Genomic DNA, 19,234 nt, shown 5'->3' on the forward strand with positions numbered 1-19,234 from the left:
GGTGGGGAAGGAGAAAGGAGAGGCAGTTACCACATAAAACCTAGAGGAAACGGAATGTAAAATGTTCTCTTGGTGAATCTGGGCCAGATCTCATGGTGCTTGTATATCTCAAACGTCCCAGAAGAGTTTTGCAGGAATAAAACCTGTGTCATTGAGTTCTCCTACTCATGTGGAGTCCAATTCATAGGGCATGAAGGGGAGTGCCCCATCCTATTGCCAGGAAACATGCTTCTGATACTTTTAATTTAGCCTGTTTTGCTGCAGGGTGTGGTTAAGATAATGAGAGTGATAATGATCTCCCCAGCCTCTGTCTGCCAGAGCATTTATTCCCAGCAGATGTGGGGTCCCAGCTTTCAGCCCTCTAAGACATTTGTGCTCCAGGAATTTGGGCATTTTTGTTATGGATGGCAACTGGAACCAATAGCCAGGCCATGCCAGGACTTTGCACACTTCTCTGCCTGGGTGAATTGCACAGGAGTCAAGGAGCAGACAGCTGTGCAGGAGCCATCCAAACTCTTTCTAGGAGCCAGCTGTGCTGCCTTGTCCATGGATTTCTCTGAAAGCAGCATTTTGGAATAAGTGGGCTATTATGAACTTCATCATTATCTCACTTTTGAGTGGTTTCCAGGGCTTATCCTTCCATTACAATGGGGAATCCTGAGACAGGAAGCAGAGATGGCTTCTTCCATGCACTTTTTATTCTTATATCAGGCAATGAACAAATTTTTAAGTATCAGACGATGAGATAAGAGCCCTGTGTGCTGCTTGCCATCTGAACTTCCAGGATTCATCTTATTTGGCTGGGTCAGTGATTACACTCCCTTGAACTGTACAAAATAGCCAAGACAACAAAACAGACTGGGATAATGCTTTTAAATAGCCCCAAAACACAGCCAGACAACATGATGGAATTTGAAATCCCAGTGAAGATCAGTCCTGGTCTGAACTCTGAGCATTAAAGATAACAATCAGCAAAGGGCTCCAGACCATGCTGCTGCGTGGGGCTGCTCAGGCTCTTGGTGTGACCCTGCTCACGTGGTTGCTGTCGCCTGTCCCCTGGGAGGGAAATGGCCAATGCCAGGTGTGTGACAGGTGCTCACATCCACGGGAATGACGTCGGTGCTGGCACCCCTCTGTCAGCCCACTGTGTGCTCAGAAGTGGGGCCAAGGCTCAGATAACAGAGAAGGAGCTGCCTTGTCCTGCTCTGGCCAGAGATGAAAGCTGGTGGGGCAGGGAGGGAAGCACGGCTGGTGCCTGGCTTGTCTTTGTCCTGCGGGCAAATAGACAAAAGCCCTCTCCCAATCTGCTCTCAGGCAGTCATTTCCAGCCCTTGGGTGTTCAGCCATCAAATAAACTTTTGGGTTGATGCTCAGGGACTGTATTTCCACTCAGCATAGCTGGCTGTCAAAGCAGGATTGTGTGTTCCAAAGACTTGACATCATTTTTTCGTCCTGAAGAGTGAGCCGGGGCTGTTTGACCTCGGCTGTGTGTATGGAGCCCTTGCTTCCAGCTGTGCAGGAGCTTTCCAGCCTTAACCTCTTCAGGCTGCCTGTGCCCAGCCCTGGGATGTGCAGCCTGGCAGTGGCACCCACACCTGTGGTATCAGGGCAGCTAATGCAGGGAGGATAGGCAAACCTAGGGTAATGAGGTTTTTCTCAACCCCTCATTACCTGACTTGCAAAGTTGTTTGCTCTTGAGTTTCTCACATGCTTTTTCTGACTCTCAGTGTAATTCTCCACCTGAGAAGAAGCTGGTGGAAAGCTGGTGTGGCTCAGGTGCCTGGAGAGAACTTGTGAAGCTGCCATCACACGTGTGTGTTTCTGACATCTTTTATCTCTTCTGTCATCCCTGAGGTGTTTGATTTCACCTTCATCTTCTTTTCCCACAATTTTTTTTTTGCCATTTATCTCCATCTCTTTGTCTTTTCTCTCCATCCTTTACCCGCACAAACTGTTTTTGGCCAGGAAAAGACCTTGGCTTTTAATGAGAGAGGCTGGCTGCTCTTTTTTGTTCATAAAAGCGGAGCAGAAGTTTGGGTTTTGCTGCTGGGAAAGTGTTGAACTGTCTTCTCACCTGCTGCCTGGTGGCAGATCCTGAGGAGTGGAGCTGTGGCAAAAATCAACTTGTAAAATGCACATCCAGTGCATATATTGAATGTGACCCAACCTAGTACAGTCTGGCTGCTTGCACAGGGAATTGCTTTTTCCTACAACACCTGAAAAAGAAATCTTTGCAGTACACAGTCACAGATTCCTTCTCTGCCCACAACTCCATTTAGGAATTTTTAAAATTAGTGGTGGCTGGTGAAATCCTTGCTCTGGGCTATTCAGCTCTAAAAGCTCCAGCAGCTCTGAGCTTTGCCAGACCTGAACATCAGTGGGACCCACAGCGAGAGACCCACGGGAGTGCGGCCGGGCAGCCACGAGGAACAGCTAAACTTTGTGTATTAGGGAGCTATTTATAAGTGATTTATTGTGTTTTCTCTGTGTTGGGCTTGGCAGGGGCTGCAGCAGAGCTCTGCAGGGCTCAGCTGTGTGGTTACACTGCTGCACAGCGAGGCTTTTGCAGGCTTGGGCTGTGTCTGGTCACTGGCACTGGCCATCACTTGCACACACAGTCATGGCAACTGCACACACAAGTGTCACACAGCTTTCCAAAGCCACATGGCCCAGAGGTTTTGTATTAAAATCTGGCACAAAGCTCCTGAGATCGATAGGGGTTGTCTCTGAGCAGCCTCAGAGAGTCAAAGTTGAATTTATTTCTTTCTCATTTGCGGGTATCAGTTACAAAGTGATTAGAGCAAAGCTATTAGCATTTTATGGCTCCTATAACTCCACTGGGAACTGGTGTTTTAAACTGCATTTGTACTTCTAAAAACTGGCTTTGCACTCCCCTGCTCACTTGTTGAACACAACCAGGCACCTCCAAAACCCATTGTGGTTGTACAAGAGTGGCAGCAATGATTTAATATCTCACTCCCCACTCCTTTCTGCCTCTCTCCCATCTCCTCATCCCTTTCCTGGTGAAATTGTCACTTTGGGATGAAAACTGTGGCAAAAGGTAAGGAAAATACTTTGAACACTGCAATATTGGAAGTACTTGGCTCCTCTGGGTGAGAAACTTTCACACTGCCTTGGCTGGTGTGAGGACCCAAACTTTGACTTGCTAACCCCATTAAGTCTTAAATTCTGTGACACCTGGGCTCAGAATTTTTCAGAGGGCATCCAAGAACAGAAATGCCACAAATCTCACACATCCTGACTTCACCAGCTATGTTTTTCTTTCTTGATTTGAACAGGCTGCTGAACAATAACCAGATAAAACAAATCGTGAGAAGATCCTTTGAAGATCTGGAGAACCTAAAATACCTGTGAGTTGGTGGCTCACTAATTTCTTGACCTCTTCAAAATCTAACAACCCACTTTTAATGTTTGCCAGTCAAGGATGTACTGTGTGTGTTTGGAGTTCAGTGTCAGAGGTAGAAAACATTGCCCTTGAATCCAGGCTGCAAGTTCTGCTTTGGGTTGAGGGTCATTGCTGTTTCCTGTGACTTTTTAGAACACAACTGCTGATCAGTTCACCTAATGTTGTTTCCTTTCTCTCCTTTTGAAAGCTACCTTTATAAAAATGAAATTCAGAGCATCCAGCAACATGCCTTCCACGGGCTCCGTTCCCTGGAGCAGCTGTAAGTACAGATGAGCTTTGTTTGCACGCTGTGCTCCCAGGCTTGGAGAGCAGCAGGCACTTAGCGAGGGGTAGGATGAAGCTTCTGCTCTTTTCTCATCCAGATTTGCCAGGCTACACTGGGTTCATTTGAAAACAGCTGTTCTGAGTATTGGTTTTGGTTAGTTAGTGCTGAGGTCTCTTCCTACTGGTGTTCCATATGTTTTCTCCTGCCCCCAAACCTCTGGAACGTAGGAAGAACCCAGCTGTGCTTCTGATGGCCTTTATTTCCAAGGATCTTATGAGGGAGGAGAGAGGGGTCTGCAGGAGGGCTGGGAGCAGAAGACTCTGCTGGGTTTGTGTCTGGGGATTCATTGAGCAGAGAGTCAGATCTGCTCCTTCACTTCAATTGAGGGTGCTGGTTGAGTTTCTCTCGCATCCAAAGCTCTGCTGGGAATGGATGGATGAAGTGCAAGCTGGGAGCTGGGGCAGCCGAGTATTCCTGGGAGCTACCAGGATGGTGATGCTCCCATGCTGCAAAGCGTCTGGAAATTGCAGTGGGGGAAGATGATGGATCCAAACAAACCCAGTAATGACCTTCCTCAAGCTGTGTGGCACTCTGTGCTGAATCTGGGATGGAGGGAGCCTCGTGTGTTTTCCTGGCAGCTGGAGTCCGTCACTCCAACAGTCCCCATTTGCTCCCCTTCTGTGTACAGCAAAGCTCTGCTGTTTATTCAAAGAAGTTTTGGTTTTTGACTCTTAGTGCACCACTCTCGAGGTGAGATGGGCAGACTGAGGTCTGACTCTTCTGAAGTACCTCCCTAAACTGGGACTGGATTTTTCTTATTGGTGGAGAGAGTGTGAGTTTGGATATTTGAATCATAGAAATGTGGAATGGTTTGGCTTGGAAGAGATCTTTGAGCTCATTTAATTCCAACCCCTGCCATGGGCAGGGACACCTTCCACTATCCCAGGCTGCTCCCAGGCCCATCCTACCTGGCCTTGGACACTTCCAGGGCTGGGGCAGACACAGTTTCTCTGGGCAGCCTGTGCCAGGGCCTCAACACCCTCACAGGGAACAATTCCTTCCTAATGATTTATTCTTCCTAAATAATTGAAATATAGGAATTACTTGTATCACTGGAGAACAGGGACCAAAGGTGAAACTGGTCTCATTCCTGAATTGTTCCCAGCCGCAGCATTTATAGGGCCGGAATGTAACCAAGGATTTTGCTGTAAAAGGAATGGGATCCAGCTTGTTCCCCAGGTTGACAGCACAAGAGGACAGAGCATAATAGGAAGATTGAGGCAATCCTAGCAATAGGTGTGCCACCAAGCTTTGTACAATGTGGTTTTTCATCAGCCAACTCAGCAAGGATGCCTGGGAGAAAATTTAGGAAGCTGAAACTGGCTCTCAGCTGAGCTTGGAGAGCTGATGCTGCCCACAGGGATATTTCAGCATGAGCATTCCAGACTTGATGTCACGAATAAAAGAAAAAAACCAAAACCAACAAACCCACAAAACCAACAAACAACCCGCTGAAAGTCCCATCTGTTTTCAATCTCAGGAAGGCTTAACTCCAGAAGAAATAGCTTTGCTCAAATCCTGCCCTGTTTTCCTGTCCCCACGAGCCAGCTTTTCAAGAAAAAGTATAACCCGAGTGATGGACAGGATCAGATGCTTTTCTCAAGGTCCAGAGCAATCTCAGCAGGCATCTGCGAGTGATTAGAGCACGTCCCTGTGTTCCCCACTGTGACCCTCCAGTGCAGAATCTGAGTCACCCTCTCTGATACTGGACCATTTATCATGAATCCTTCCATTACAAATCAAACAGCCATGTGGAGGCTTAGGCAATTATTTCTCAATGCAGTCAGCTACAATAGCAGAATGAGTATTTGTAGATCTGTGATTAATCTGTGTCTGCTGTGAAATTTATGCCTGTGTAAAATAAAGGGGAACAGTTCAGGCAATTTGGGGACTGTAAAAAATCCATCTGAAGGTCAGGAATGTGTCAGTTGTGCTGGTGAATGTCACAGCTCATGGCAACAGGGAGGCTCAGGATTTGTGGTGAGTTACTCTGCAGACACCGTGTTTCTTTTCTTGATGGCAAGGGGTGACCTGGGAAAGGCAGGAGGAGCCCTAGGCCTCTGGTCACACTTTGGATTTCAGTGGAACTAAAAATATTAGTCTGTATTAGCAGAAAAGCCATGTTAGCTACTGTGTTTGCCTGTGGAAACTGGAGACACTAACATGGATTCTGGCTTCTCAGCACCTGCCCTGAGATGAGGGGGCACTGGTGGGTTGATCTGGGAAGATCTAGTGTGTCTGAAATTGCAATCCGTGTGTGATTTCTGTGTCACAGGTACCTGCATTTCAACAACCTGGAAAGTCTGGATCTGGAGACTTTTAGTGACCTGCCTAAACTTGAAAGGCTGTGAGTAAAGATGGGATATTTCTTGGGCCTATGAGGGTGAGGAGAAGGGGAAAAAATCCTTTTATTTAGTATAGCAGTTTCGGTAGCATGGAGTGTGGTCTCCAAAATGCAAAAAGAAACTTCTTTAAAGAAAGAGATTTTGCATAATTGCCGAGTAGGAGGGTGACTGAGGATGTGAAGGGAATTTCCCATTTTATGTTATGTTCAGGTTTCCATCTAAATAGGAGTAAATCTTGAAAAAGTCCTACAGCTGGTCAAGCCAAGTGAAATTTTACTTTGAGCATAAAGTCAGCAACGTTAGTCACTGTTGGGCAGAATGAGCTAAAAAAAAAGGGGTGGAAAAGGGATAGAGTCAGAAGAAAGTCTAACAAGAAAAACACACATCCTTCTTGAAAGCAGTAAGGAAATGGAGACTCCTGCTCCCCAGGATTGCTTCTAGCAGTAATGGAGCCACCAGCAGAACAGTCCATGTGTGGTTCCCACTCAGTGGGGAAACCTGCAGACTTTTCTGGGCTGTGTGGAAATGTGCCTTATATCCATACATGCCAAAGAAATAAAATTGTGGGATCCCACACCCTTAGGAAAATTCAGACCTGGATCAGTACATGGCTGATCTCAGTCACTGTATTGGATCCAACAAAAATTCTGGATTTAAAATTTAAAGGAAGGTTTTTCAGCCTCCAGGCTGGGCAGCCAGGCTGGACTCTGGTGCACACATGTGTGTGCAGACATTTGCACTCGAGCTGTGCTGCTTTTGTGCTCTCTCCTGTTCCACCACCTACTAAAATTGCTACATCTCTTTTATCAATGGTCTCTTATGAGTTTTAGATGTAACCAACACAAATAAATTCCCCCACCATTATGGGAATGGGGAGTTAATTATCCCCTCTTGGTCTCCACTAAGATTGTGCATTTTAGCACAGTCAGGGTTTCTCCCTAAGACCTGGAGACTTTTATGTGTGTGCTAAGATTCTGGAAGTGAGAATTTGCCTCATTTTTGTTCAGAAATAAGCCCAGTTTGGGTGGCTGTTGTCTGAATTATATTTGCTCATGGATTTGGGCTACTAACTACATGGAGTCTAAGGCAGGAGGCAGGAGTTGTCTAACACCAATGGCTGCCCTTGTGGAATTGTCACGTCATCTTCACAGGGGAAGGAAAAGGTCCCTTCTAAACTGGAGCAGACCCAGACCCAGAAAACACAGGGTGGGTCCAATCTGAGGGGATTTTGTGCCCTTTCTCCTCCCTGTGCAGAGAAATTGGAAGGGTCCAGTTTAAACCTGTTCCATCACATCCTGAGTCACTCTTTCCAGCCCACACCCGCTCTCGGCTCTGGCAAATTATGTCACACCCACCAAGGGATGAAATCCCTCCAGCTCATGGAAACAAACATGGAATTTAAAAACTGAGCTCCGTTTTGATGAGTGACCATTGCATTTAAACGGAGTTGTGACCTGGGGTTTTATCATGCTCACAGTGCAAATACTGAATCATGCTTTGGCATGGCTTCTCCCACTGCAGATTCTTGCACAACAACAAGATTTCCAGGATTCATCCAGGGACATTCTCTCAACTGGAATCCCTCAAAAGGCTGTAAGTAAAAAAATATTGCCTGCAAAGAGGACTTGTTTATCTTCAATCAGATGGGCAGGACCTGAGGAAGAATGTGCCTGGTTGGAAAAGCTTTTAGTTGTTGCACTTCTAAGGTCACTGCTAAGTTTATAAAACAGTTTTGATTGGACCTGAAAGCTTATTTAAGCAGTTAGAAGTTTCTTTATGCTAGTGTCTAAATATAATCAGCTTACAGCTTAATGATGCCACAGGAATGAACGTTCCTGGAAAGTCTTCACAACAGTTTGAACCCATAAAACCTCCTTGAAAAATGTAGAAAGTCCAGGTCACGGATATGACCTTGAACATGTCTGTAGATCAGTATCTAACATGCTTAGAAAAGTCATAGTCATAAAAGAAAAGGCTTGTTTTCTAGATTGAAATTAGTCAAAGGAGTGCCAAGGGGCATGATTCCCTTTCCATGCAGGAATTCCCCAGGGTGCCATTCCCACATAACCTGTCTGTCTCTTAAGCTTACTTCTTTCTTGCTTTGCCTTTACGATCTCTGGAAATAAGTTCAATGATGTGTTTTGGAGGAAAAAAAATGCAAAAGGTAAAGAATTTTGGTGTTCTGCCATGATTTTCAAGTACAATAAAGTAATGTATTTCTCACTGCTGCCCTCAGTGATTTCTGTAAGCAGGTAAAATGCTTCACTTCTCTTTAACAGGGAATATCTTGTGAAATGCTGTCTGTAGGTGCCAGAGAAAAAGATGGGATGTCTATAAAATACTCGGTCATGGCCCTGTGTGAAATCTCACATTCTCAAATATGTGACCCTGAAAGTGTTAGAATTTTCTTCCTTTCTTTTTTTTTTTTTTTGTCTTTTTTTGTTTTGTTTTGTTTTTTTGTTTGTTTGGGGTTTTTGTTTGTTTGGTTTTTTTGTTTGTTTTTTTTTTTTTTTTTTTTTTTTTTGTTTTTTTTTGTTTTTTTTTTTTTTTTTTTTTGTTTTTGGTTGGTTGGTTGGTTAGTTTTGGATGGCTGTGCTGGTTTTGAAAACCATGACAATTGCCCACACCCATCGACTGTAAAACTGTCAGTGGGGAAGAAGGCACAAACTAATCCTCCTGTAGTCCTCACTTATCCTCATGGATAGCACTGCTCCTAGGAATGAGGTCAGTGCAGGGAAGAGGCTGGGGGCACTGGGAGGTCACTGGAACTCCATTTGCTGTGGTTCAGGCTTGTGTTGCAGTAATAAAAGTTCTTCCAGTTGTGCAGAAATGCTGCAAGCCCTCACAGCTGGTTACAGGAAGGGTCTGATCCATCCACACATAAATAAATGGGGAGGGTTTTTTGGAGCTAAAAGAAAAATGCTGCAACAGAGGCAGTTCTCACAGAATTCAGTAAAGGTTGAAATCTCCATCCCAGGGAAAAATCCAACATTTCAGTGTCTCAGGTAGTCCAAAACTGCATAATCCAGTTTGACTGAATCATTTCTATTTGAAATTGGAATGGCTGGTGGTAGCTTTTCAATTAAATCTTTCTAATTGGCTAAGCATCCTAGTTAACCATCGTGGCAGTGAGATATCTCAAATTTTCACCTGGGATAGAATCAAATGCAGGGCAAACCACCCAGGTGACCCTTCACTCCGGAGGGCTGTCTCCCCTGGAGGAGGCAGCACAGCAGCTGGAGGCTGGGCACTCAGCTGCCTTTTCCTGGCTGTTGCAGGCGGCTGGACTCCAACTCCCTGTTCTGTGACTGTGACCTGCTGTGGCTGGCAGAGCTGCTGAAGCAATATGCAGAGCAGGGCAGAATCCAGAGCGCTGCCACCTGCGAGGCTCCGCGCGAGCTGCACGGCCGCTCCATCGCCACCCTGACCGCCCAGGAGTTCAACTGTGGTGAGCGAGGTCACCCCCCTCCATCGGCCACCCTCAGCCCCTGGAGCTGGGCTTTGCTCTGGGAATTGCTTCCTCCAGCCCTTTTCCTCCCTCTGCCCTCTGCTGGCATCCTGATTTCTCCCTCCTTCGCTGCTGAAATGGGAAAATCCCAGTGGGGCTGCAGGAGGAAGCTGATATTCCCAGGCGTGTTGGAGGCAGCTTTGTTTTGGCTGGTGGGTGTTGTCTTGGCTTTTTGCATAGAGTAGGGCTGCTGAAGGATCTGCTGCACCAGTGGCTAAACCAGGAACCAGAGGAAATACCCCACATTAGGCTGAACAGAAGGGGAACACTGGGAGAGCTGCAGTGGCAGGAAACAACTGGAAACGTGAGGGAGAGCATTGTGGATATGGAGCTGAATGCTGTGTTTGACTGTGGTATAACTGATGGATTTTGTTAGGCTGTGATGCTTTAAATTTAGAATTTTAAATCAGGTTTTGTTCCGAAAAATCTTAAAATTAGTTATTTCCTACAGAAAAAGACAAATCTCTGATTTTTAAGTGGAGGTAAGACAAAACTCTGATTTTTAATTGGAGGTTGGCACAAACATTGGCTGTAGTTCCATGGTGCTTTGCTGCTGGTAGAGTCAGTTTGAGAAATTCCCACCCACATGGGCTGGCTGTTAGCTTCCCCCCTGGATATGGCAATCCAGATGTGCATGGCCCTGCTGTGAGCCAAATGTGTGAGCTCAGCTGGATTTTGAAGAGCTCTCCATTGAATTCAGTTTTCTCTTATGACTTCATTATTAAAAAAAAAAAAAATTGACCATTTCACAGATTAATATAGGGCACAGCCATGCAAAGATTTGAGTTGGCACAAACAGGTCTGTGACCTCAAGGGAAGGGGGGATAGGAAGGGCCTAGGGAAAGCAGCTGGGGACACATGGAGTGGCTGTGCCACACAGCAAGCTGTCCCCAACACACTCCCAGTGCCACAGTACAGCTGTTAGTGCAAATTTGTTCTGGTTTAGGCATGGAAACACAGTGGGGTGTCTGTCAAATTACCAGAGCACCTGGTGGGAAGATTTTGCTGGCATTTGGCGTTCACTCTGGTGGTGTGCCAGCTGGGAAGACAAATGATACAGAGTTCAGCACAGAGCTCTACCCATGCAGGTGGCTGATATTTGAGTCAGTCTGAAAGCTGCTGGTACCATTAACCCATGGCTTTGAGCAGCTGTGAGGCACAGGGTCAAATCTGCCCTGGGTCAGTGTTTTGTACCGTGGGGCTGTGCTGGGTTTGGGCTGTGCTGGATTTGCTTTTGGGGATTTTTTCTGAGCCATTAACTTGTGGTCTGAGAAGTGAGGACACTGCCCTTCCATTAGAGGAGGTGACAGGTTCTCAGTTTTAGGAATAATCCAGCTGCTTTGACTGGATTACTGGTGAACATGCAGATTGTGAAATGGATAAGCTTTTTGAATCAAGCTCAAGCACTCCAGGGCTTGTCCATAAATTCTTCCCTATTTCAGCACATCCTTTCAATGTTTAACTTTCTTGGTGCTTGAATACATCTCAAAGTGAAGAACACAGTGAAAGGCTTGGCTGGATAGGAACAGGATGATGAATTAAGCCATAATGAATAAAATCCTGTTGGGAAGGCAGTGGTGTGGTTTGCAGGGAGCTGGCTCTGTGTTCAGGTGGAGCAGAAAGCTGCAGGCTGCCAAGGGCAGAAAAACAACCCAAGTGAGGATGCTACTGACTTCTTTGCTTCTCTGGGGGGAGACTGGGACCAGCTCCTTAATGAACCCCTGTACAGCCAGGACTGTGGGAACTGATCCACTGCCCAACTACTGGGAATAGGCACAGCAGCAATTCCCCAGGGCCTTTACAGGTGAATGATGCTATTCCTCTGTGATATTTGCAGGTGCTAGTGAGTTTTGGGGTGGCTCTGAGGGGATGCAGCTGTCCCTGGGGCTGTGCCTGGTGCCTGTTTCTTGGGGCATTGCAGGATGGGTGTTGTGTGCCCCACCATACCCCAGCGGGGCTGCAGGTAGTTTTGTGCTACTTTGGACAGGCTTGTGTTCAAATGATCTTTTGCAGAGAGGCCACGAATAACCTCAGAACCTCAGGACGTCGATGTGCTCTTGGGAAACACAGTTTATTTCACCTGCAGGGCAGAAGGCAACCCAAAGCCTGCCATTATTTGGCTGCACAACAAGTAAGTCACATAGAAGAAGCCCTGGGGTGGGAAAGGCTTTCAAGCACTGAGCTCTTCAGTGCCTGCCTGTAATTACAAAAGTTGTTTCACACAACGGTAAAAACAAAAACAAAAACAAAAACAAACCAAAAAAAAACAAAAAAAAAAAAGAAAAAAGATTTTTTTTTCATGGGTTATATTTACCTTCCTTTTAACAGCATTCTCTGGTGACCACGTAATCCAAGTGGTGTTTTCATCTGCATTTGAAATATTTCATCTGCATTTGTAATGGATTCCAAGAGCTTATAACTTTCCTATAAACATATTCTGCAGGCTGCAAGCAGTTGTCTTTTGATCAGGAAAAAAAATAAAATTAGAGTTCCATGTTGCTCTCAGCCACCATGCTTGCCATTTGTTAACTGCTGAAATGCTTCTCACTAAAGGCTGACTGTGCTAGGTATGAGGTTTCTTTCCAAAGGGAAGAATTGCTGTGCTCCACTGAAGGACAGAATTTGCAAATTCGTGTATAGGTTATGTGCTAGATGCCAGAGTGTTCTGGGAAATGCTGCACAATAAAATATTCTGCACCCACTGTGGAAGTGAAGCTGCTTTGCTGCTTTATGAGCTTGTCTGGTGAAGCCTGAGCAGGGCTCGGTTATTAATAAAAAATGATCAATGTGTGCTTCTTCAGCAAGCCCCCCACCAGGCAGAGTTTCAGCCCAGAGCAAAAGTTTATGGCTGAGTTAAGTCCCTTTGGAAGGAAGGTTTTGTTAGGGAAATGCTGGCAGGCTCCCAAAGACAGCATTGTAAGAAGGATAATGATAATAAATGTTCAACAAACGAGTTATGGCTGGAGTGAGGAGACACCAGGGGAATTAAATAAATGCCCAGCAAGCAGATTAGATTGCATAGTGGGTTCAGCCTTTGTCCTAGGGGGAGAGGGGTCCCTTCTTCCCTTTCCATCATCTGCAGCCATCCAAGATTCCTAAGTGCTGCGACAAATGAGATGCAGCACTGGGACCTTCTGCACGGGCTGGGATCCAGGAGTCACAGGTCATTGCAGAGAGAAGGAAGATGTTTCACAGCTCTCAGGCTGGGTCGGAGTCCAAGCTGTGTTGGGGTCCCATGGTGACTTCTCAGAGCTTTTTGCTCCTCTCAGGCCTTTGAGCCTCGAGTTTGAATAGCAATGGCTGCACACAAGAACAATATTAATTCATTGTTAAATTTGCACTTAGTGAGTAAGGAGAACAGGCTTTCCGGGCCAGGACGCCCTGACAATGGCAGTGATGCTGTGACATGGGAACAGGGTGCTCTCCTGATGAGCTGCAAATGTCCTCTGTAATCAGTGGGGAGAGAAAAAGCAGCTCACCCAGGGAGCAAATCAGAGCTGGAGCTGCAGTTCAGCGCTGTGAATCAGAACTCTTGCTGCAAATTTCATGAAGTCTCAGAATAGCTCCAAGAAACACCAACTTACTGCAACGCAAAGCCCCCAGATCCCCCCAGGGGGGAACCACCAGTCTTTATTCCCTTCAGATTTTGCCTGTTTGTGGCTGTTTTTTCAGCAATAAGATTGACATGAAAGATGACAACCGCCTGAACCTGTTGCAAGATGGTACCTTGATGATCCAGAACACCAAGGAGTCGGACAAAGGCGTCTACCAGTGCATGGCCAAGAACGTTGCTGGGGAGGTCAAGACACAGGAAGTCGTGCTGCGCTATTTTGGCACCCCATGTAACTGAGCTTTGTGCACCCCTTTACAACCTGGGGGGTTGGGGATGGGAATGGAGCTAAATCAGAGTCAGTCCCAGCTTTGTATGTGCCAGGATGTTCTTGGTGACCTGGGGGAGAGAGTGACGACAGCCAAGCAAGGCCTGAGCTTCAGGGGCTCCCACTGGAGTGGGAAGAGGGGTACTTAGAGAGTGAAGGTAATTTGGGACTGGGGAGAGAGTTTGAAGTTTGGGATGAATTCTGCAGCACCAGGGTGAAGGGGACATGGGCATGGGGATGCTCCAGCACTGGGTGAATGGGTGTGAGGAGGTGGTAGGAAGATGCTGGGAGCATTGCTCACAGCGAGGATTTGGATGTCAGGGAAGAACCAGAGTGGGTTGCTGAACTGCACTCCCCAGAGTGGGAGTCCAAGCAACTTCTGTCCATCAGTGAGCAGGCAGCAGAGGTGGTTCCTAAAGCTCTCCTTTCCTTCCAGCCAAACCCACTTTTGTGATCCAGCCACAGAACACCGAAGTACTGGTTGGGGAAAGTGTCACCCTGGAGTGTGGGGTCTCTGGGCACCCCCACCCTCGCATCAGCTGGACCCTTGGCACGGGCTCTCCTCTGCCACAGGATTCCCGTTTCACCATCACCAGCTCTGGAGGACTCTTCATTCAGAACGTCACCTTCTCGGACCAGGGGCAGTACAACTGCAATGCCAGCAACTCCGAGGGATCCATCCAGGCCACAGCAAGGATCATAGTGCAAGGTGAGGGCTCCCAGATGATCCTGTGAGGGTTCTGGGACATTTCTGGCACACAGCGTTTGGTCAGTGGGCTGTATTTGGGTCTTGTGACTGGTTCTGCTCCCTGAGTTTGCTGCCTGAGTGTTTCCTGCTGCCCAGTCATTGCTTTCCCTTCCAGATTCTCCCAGGTTTCTTGTCATTCCCACGGATCAGACAGTAACTGAGGGACAAAGTGTGGATTTCCCCTGCTCTGCTGAGGGTCACCCTCCCCCAGTGATTACCTGGACAAGAGCAGGTACTGCCTCACTTGACTTGTGGCTTCTCTCTCCCATGCCATCATCCACGGGGTGTGGGTGGGAACAGCTGAGCTGCTGGTCCAGGGTGGTGGCTTGCAGTGGTGGCAAGGACAAATTGTGACCAGCACAGACCCAGTCCCACTAGGAGGTGTGTTGTACGTCACCAAGGATGGTGTTAAGCACTGAGGAAGGAGCATCTTGGGTCTCTGTCACAAGGAAAGAGCTTGATGGCTTTCATCAGCATGAAACCCATGGAAAGCCTTACACTTCTTCCTGCAGTGGTTTCCCACCTCCTCTGAAAAGGCAAGGTCTGGACACTCCCAGTCAGTGGATATCAATCACGGAATTGTTTGAGAGGGAAAAGACCTCTAAGATCATGAATTCCAGCCTTTAACCCAGTTCTGCCACATTCACCACTAAACTGTGTCCCTAAATGCCAAATCTACACTTTTTTTTTTGACACTTCTGGGGATTATTCCACCTTTTCCTTTTGCAGTACCACCATGTGCCAGCTCTGTGTCATTGTCCTTGATTTGCTGCCCTTGTGGAGCACGTTGCAGAAGGGCACCTTTCACTGGCACACCTCAGAGTTTTCTCATAGCTTAGGAAAAAAAGATTTTGGGACAACAGGTGGTGGTGAACTTTTAAAGTCTCAAATAATTGTTAATGCTGGCTCCACTGAACTGATCTCATCCAACACTTTCTGGGACAGAAGCCAATAATGCTTGGCCCAGAGGTCCTCCAAATTTTCCTTATGCTTCACAAGCCATAATTAATGGTTTAGGGCTGTGGAGAGTTTGTGGGTATTGTGTTCCAGCTTCCACAGCAAAGGCCCTGACATGGAGTTAAGAAGGACAAGCTGAAATTCTGCTCTGCCAGCATGTTCTCCATCTCCTTTAACCTGTTTTCCTCCACTTCCCAGAAAACATACCTTAGGCACGTGGAAAGGAGCACAGTGACAAGAAGTGAGGTTCATAACTGCTTTGTGACCAGCTTTGCACTCAGCACTCCATAAACAAAAAACCAACGAAGTTTTACACATGCTGAAAGCAAGATGAGGGGAGCAGTGAGATGAGCATTGCTCATCTCAAAGCCACTTTGAGAGTGTAGGGGCTTTTGGATTTGGGATGAATAAGCAGAGGATGAATAAATGGAGGAAAATGGAGTATATAAAAAAAAAGTTGCTAGCCTGACAAATTTTGATAATTTTATTTGGGTTTATTAAAGTGTTTTAGTTCTCAGTTTTTGTCCTGAAAGAGAGAAAATATTGAAACAACTGCTTCCAAACCAAAAAATAAGACCGACAGATTTAGAAAGACAATGCCAAATGTTCCCATTTATTTGATGAAACAGAGAGTTTGGATAATTAAAGAGTGATTTGCTATCCATCAAGGGTCAAAAAATCTGCAGGTTGCACTCAGAAAATACTTAGGAGGAAAGAAAAAGGGTTCCAGCTCTTCCCAGCTGATCAGACAAGACAACTCAGTGTGTAAAGGTGATATTTCAGGGCAATTGATGCTGGGAAGGAAATGAAATGTGTGACTATCACACAGGCCCCTCCAGTGATGGTGATGCCTTCAAAATCTAAAAACAACACAAAACACTTTTGAGACAATATTAATATAGGAAGTAATATAAAAGCAGGTCTTTAACTGGAGGCATCCAGGTGAAAATATGGCAAATTGCACACTGAAATGTACTGAAAATGCACACGTGTCAAAGCACATGTGACATAGGGCAAGTACAGTGTTATAAGTTCAGCAAATTCACATAATTGACAAGAATCCCCAGTTAGAAACACAGGCAGTGAAGTCATTCCCCCTCTTGGTTCAACCCCTTCTGAAGCCTCCCTCGTTTCTAGTTTTTATGTCTAATACATGAGAAATGTCTTGGGAAGGTGTCTTGTCCTTGATTCCCATAAGAAGCAAGATCAGAACCGGCCCTCAGGGAATTTGTCTAATAGGAAAAGCGCCAGAGTTAGGAACCTTTATAACCATCCAACACCAGCCTCCAGAGCCACGAGCAGATACGAAGAGCACACAAAAGCAAAAACCATTTTGGCATCAGTGGGATGAGGGAATTAACGAGCTGCTTGCTCACCCAGGTGGGCCCTTGCCGAGTGACCGGCGGCACAGCGTGCTGGCCACGGGCACGCTGCGGGTGGGGCGGGTGGCCCTGCACGACCACGGGCAGTACGAGTGCCACGCCATCAGCGCCATCGGCGTCAGGACCCTCCCGGTGCAGCTCTCGGTGACGCCGCGAGGTGAGCTGGGCTGGCAGAGGGGAGGTGTTCTGTCGGAGTCCAGGACATCCCTCTGGCTGCCCTGGCTGTCTCGAGACCCTGACAAGGGTCTCGGAGACTCTGGCATGAAGTCAAAAGCATCTGTGGCTTTGATTTTAGCCTGTGGAAAGGGCTGTCAATTTTGAATGAGTCACAAGGTTTTTAGTAGTGTGATACTTGAACTAACACAGGGTGGAAAAGTAGAATTTTGGGATTTTTAGAATGGGGTTCAAGGGGGTACAAGATGGAGGAATTTGGGTGTGTCCTAGCCTTCTTCTCCTTTCTTCTTGTCCTCCATGCCTTGGAGGAACTTTTCTATTGGTGGAACTTTTCTATTGGTTATTTCTATTTCTATGGTGGAACTTTTCTATTGGTTTAAGGTAGAGATTCGCTGTCTAACATAGATGATAGGAATTGGTGAAGGAATTGTAAACATAGACACGGAGTTTTGAGTATATAATGTGGGAGCCACCCAGGGCTCGGGGCAGACAGCCAGGGTGGACTTGCTAGCCAGAGCTCGGCAGGTCAGAGGAAGCATGTTTAGATAAGAAGAAATAAACAACCTTGAAAGCGCAATCGGAAGCGTTCCAGGCCCGTTCATTTGGCTGCGTTTGGGCTAAGGAAGCAAAGACTCTCTACGATCTCTCTTGGGGTCACCCTGACCTTAGGAACCCCGAGAGAGACATCCACAGTGTTCATTTGGTTTTGTGGTCAATAACCATCTGAGCAGTCAGGGGGCTGCCCCCTCTCCTATGGGGTGGGATTTTGCTCTTCTCTGGGAGCAGGCACCTGGCCACGAGGGCTCCATCAGCTGGTGGGAAATGTGGGAGAGGTTTCCCGAGAGCCAAGGTTTGTAAATTGGAATAAGCTGCTGCAGTTTGGGAGTTGTCATCGAGAAAACTGCTTTGGTAAAGGGAAATTGGATAATTTTTCTTTAAAAACTGGATAATTTGCAAAAAAAGCGTATGAATTAAATTCTTACTAATATATATAAAATTTGAATTATTATAATATTCTAATTATTATATATATTATTCTAATTATATATAATTCAAATTATTCTTACTAATATATATATATAATATATATATAGTATATATATATAATTCTTACTTTTATATATATATATTTTTTTTTTTTTATTTTTTTTTTTTAATTTTGTGTTTCCTATGGAATTAATTGCAAAATTCTTTTCCAAACAAAACATTCTGTAAAACATAATGCTTCCTTCTAGCAAACATTTAACTCTGGCTTTTGATACATTTGTCTTACAAATTCCCTACCAGGTCATAAGTTCAATCTAAATTTAGGTTTCCTAAAATCAAGACTCTGTAAAACACAAGTCACACAGGGATGCTTTTGCTTAATTAAAGCTTTTTTTTTTTCCCTTAATTTTTTTAAAGCTCTTTCTTAATTTTCTTTTTTTTTTCCTTACAAATTATTCTCCTAAATAAGCAAACTTCCTTTCTTGTTCACTAACAGGGCAGGGTTTTACTAATGGCAGACTGGAGGGAAGGAAAATATTCTAGATGCATGAAATTAGTGAAGCTTCAAGCATAGAATTCACAGAATATTTTAAAACGAGCAAGATCAATATAATTACTTAATCTAGCCTGACTAATATTTCGAGAGAGCCTCATCTGATAGTTCCTGAAGCAAGTCATGATCCCTGTTTCAGCTGGAGCATCTTTTCTAGAAAGCCTTTGAATTAAGGATTTTAAATGGTGCAGCACATTCCTGTGTAATTGCCCCAAGTAGAGATGCAGAGGAGCAGAAAATAATGAACATAAATTACATAAATTTATGAACAGAGAGCTTGGTAGAGAGACAGAGAGCACAGGGTGAGCTGCTGCTGCCCCTGTGCGGATTCCTTGCAAGAGCAGCAGCTCTGCTTTCCCCATGCTGAGATGTTTTTTCACACACAGATTTCTCTATTTTCCTTGATGTATTTTTCACCCCAGTGACTTTTCCCCCTGTTTTGCACAGTGATCCCGGTGTTCCTTCATCCCCCCCAAGACCTGGTGGCAGAGACAGGCCAGGACGTTTCCATTTCCTGCGCTGCCCAGGGAGACCCTCGGCCCACCATCACCTGGGTCAAGGTACGTGGTGATTTCACATCACTGTGACAGCTCCTCTGGGGGAGAATTAAACAGCTCTCTCCTTCAACACCTCTCCCATTTTCATCAGTTTTGCGATACATGTGGATAAAGACCAACATTCCCACTGATGTGGGGTTTTTAAGAGAGCATTGCAGTTTCTCAGGCTCAAAGCCTTGCAGCAAGTTCTTCCTTCCAAAGGAGTCACTTGAAGCCAGTGACATCCCAGGATGTTATAAATACTTGATTAACCATCCCTGGGGAAAAAAAAACAAAAAAAAAACCAAAAAAAACCCAACACTCTGAAAATTGATTTTTTTTCTAAGTAGTTTTTCCTTGTATCCAGGATTCCTGCTGATGGTATTGGATGATGCTTGTTGGCTCCAGCTATGA

General features: G+C 45.8%; 1 protein-coding gene across 1 annotated transcript in view; it reads left to right on the forward strand.

Annotated features, from left to right (window-relative positions):
• LOC128815861 (peroxidasin homolog) overlaps positions 1-19,234 on the forward strand; it is a 44,816-nt gene that overhangs the window by 13,660 nt on the left and 11,922 nt on the right. The window contains exons 3-13 of the mRNA XM_053992932.1: positions 3,300-3,371; positions 3,615-3,686; positions 6,028-6,099; positions 7,619-7,690; positions 9,376-9,545; positions 11,619-11,736; positions 13,278-13,447; positions 13,920-14,192; positions 14,347-14,463; positions 16,569-16,727; positions 18,732-18,844. Coding sequence (XP_053848907.1) covers positions 3,300-3,371; positions 3,615-3,686; positions 6,028-6,099; positions 7,619-7,690; positions 9,376-9,545; positions 11,619-11,736; positions 13,278-13,447; positions 13,920-14,192; positions 14,347-14,463; positions 16,569-16,727; positions 18,732-18,844 — 1,408 coding nt within the window. The remainder of the gene's footprint in view (positions 1-3,299; positions 3,372-3,614; positions 3,687-6,027; positions 6,100-7,618; positions 7,691-9,375; positions 9,546-11,618; positions 11,737-13,277; positions 13,448-13,919; positions 14,193-14,346; positions 14,464-16,568; positions 16,728-18,731; positions 18,845-19,234) is intronic.

Source organism: Vidua macroura, chromosome 17 (assembly GCF_024509145.1).
Source record: "Vidua macroura isolate BioBank_ID:100142 chromosome 17, ASM2450914v1, whole genome shotgun sequence".
In the NCBI taxonomy this organism is placed as follows: domain Eukaryota; kingdom Metazoa; phylum Chordata; class Aves; order Passeriformes; family Viduidae; genus Vidua; species Vidua macroura.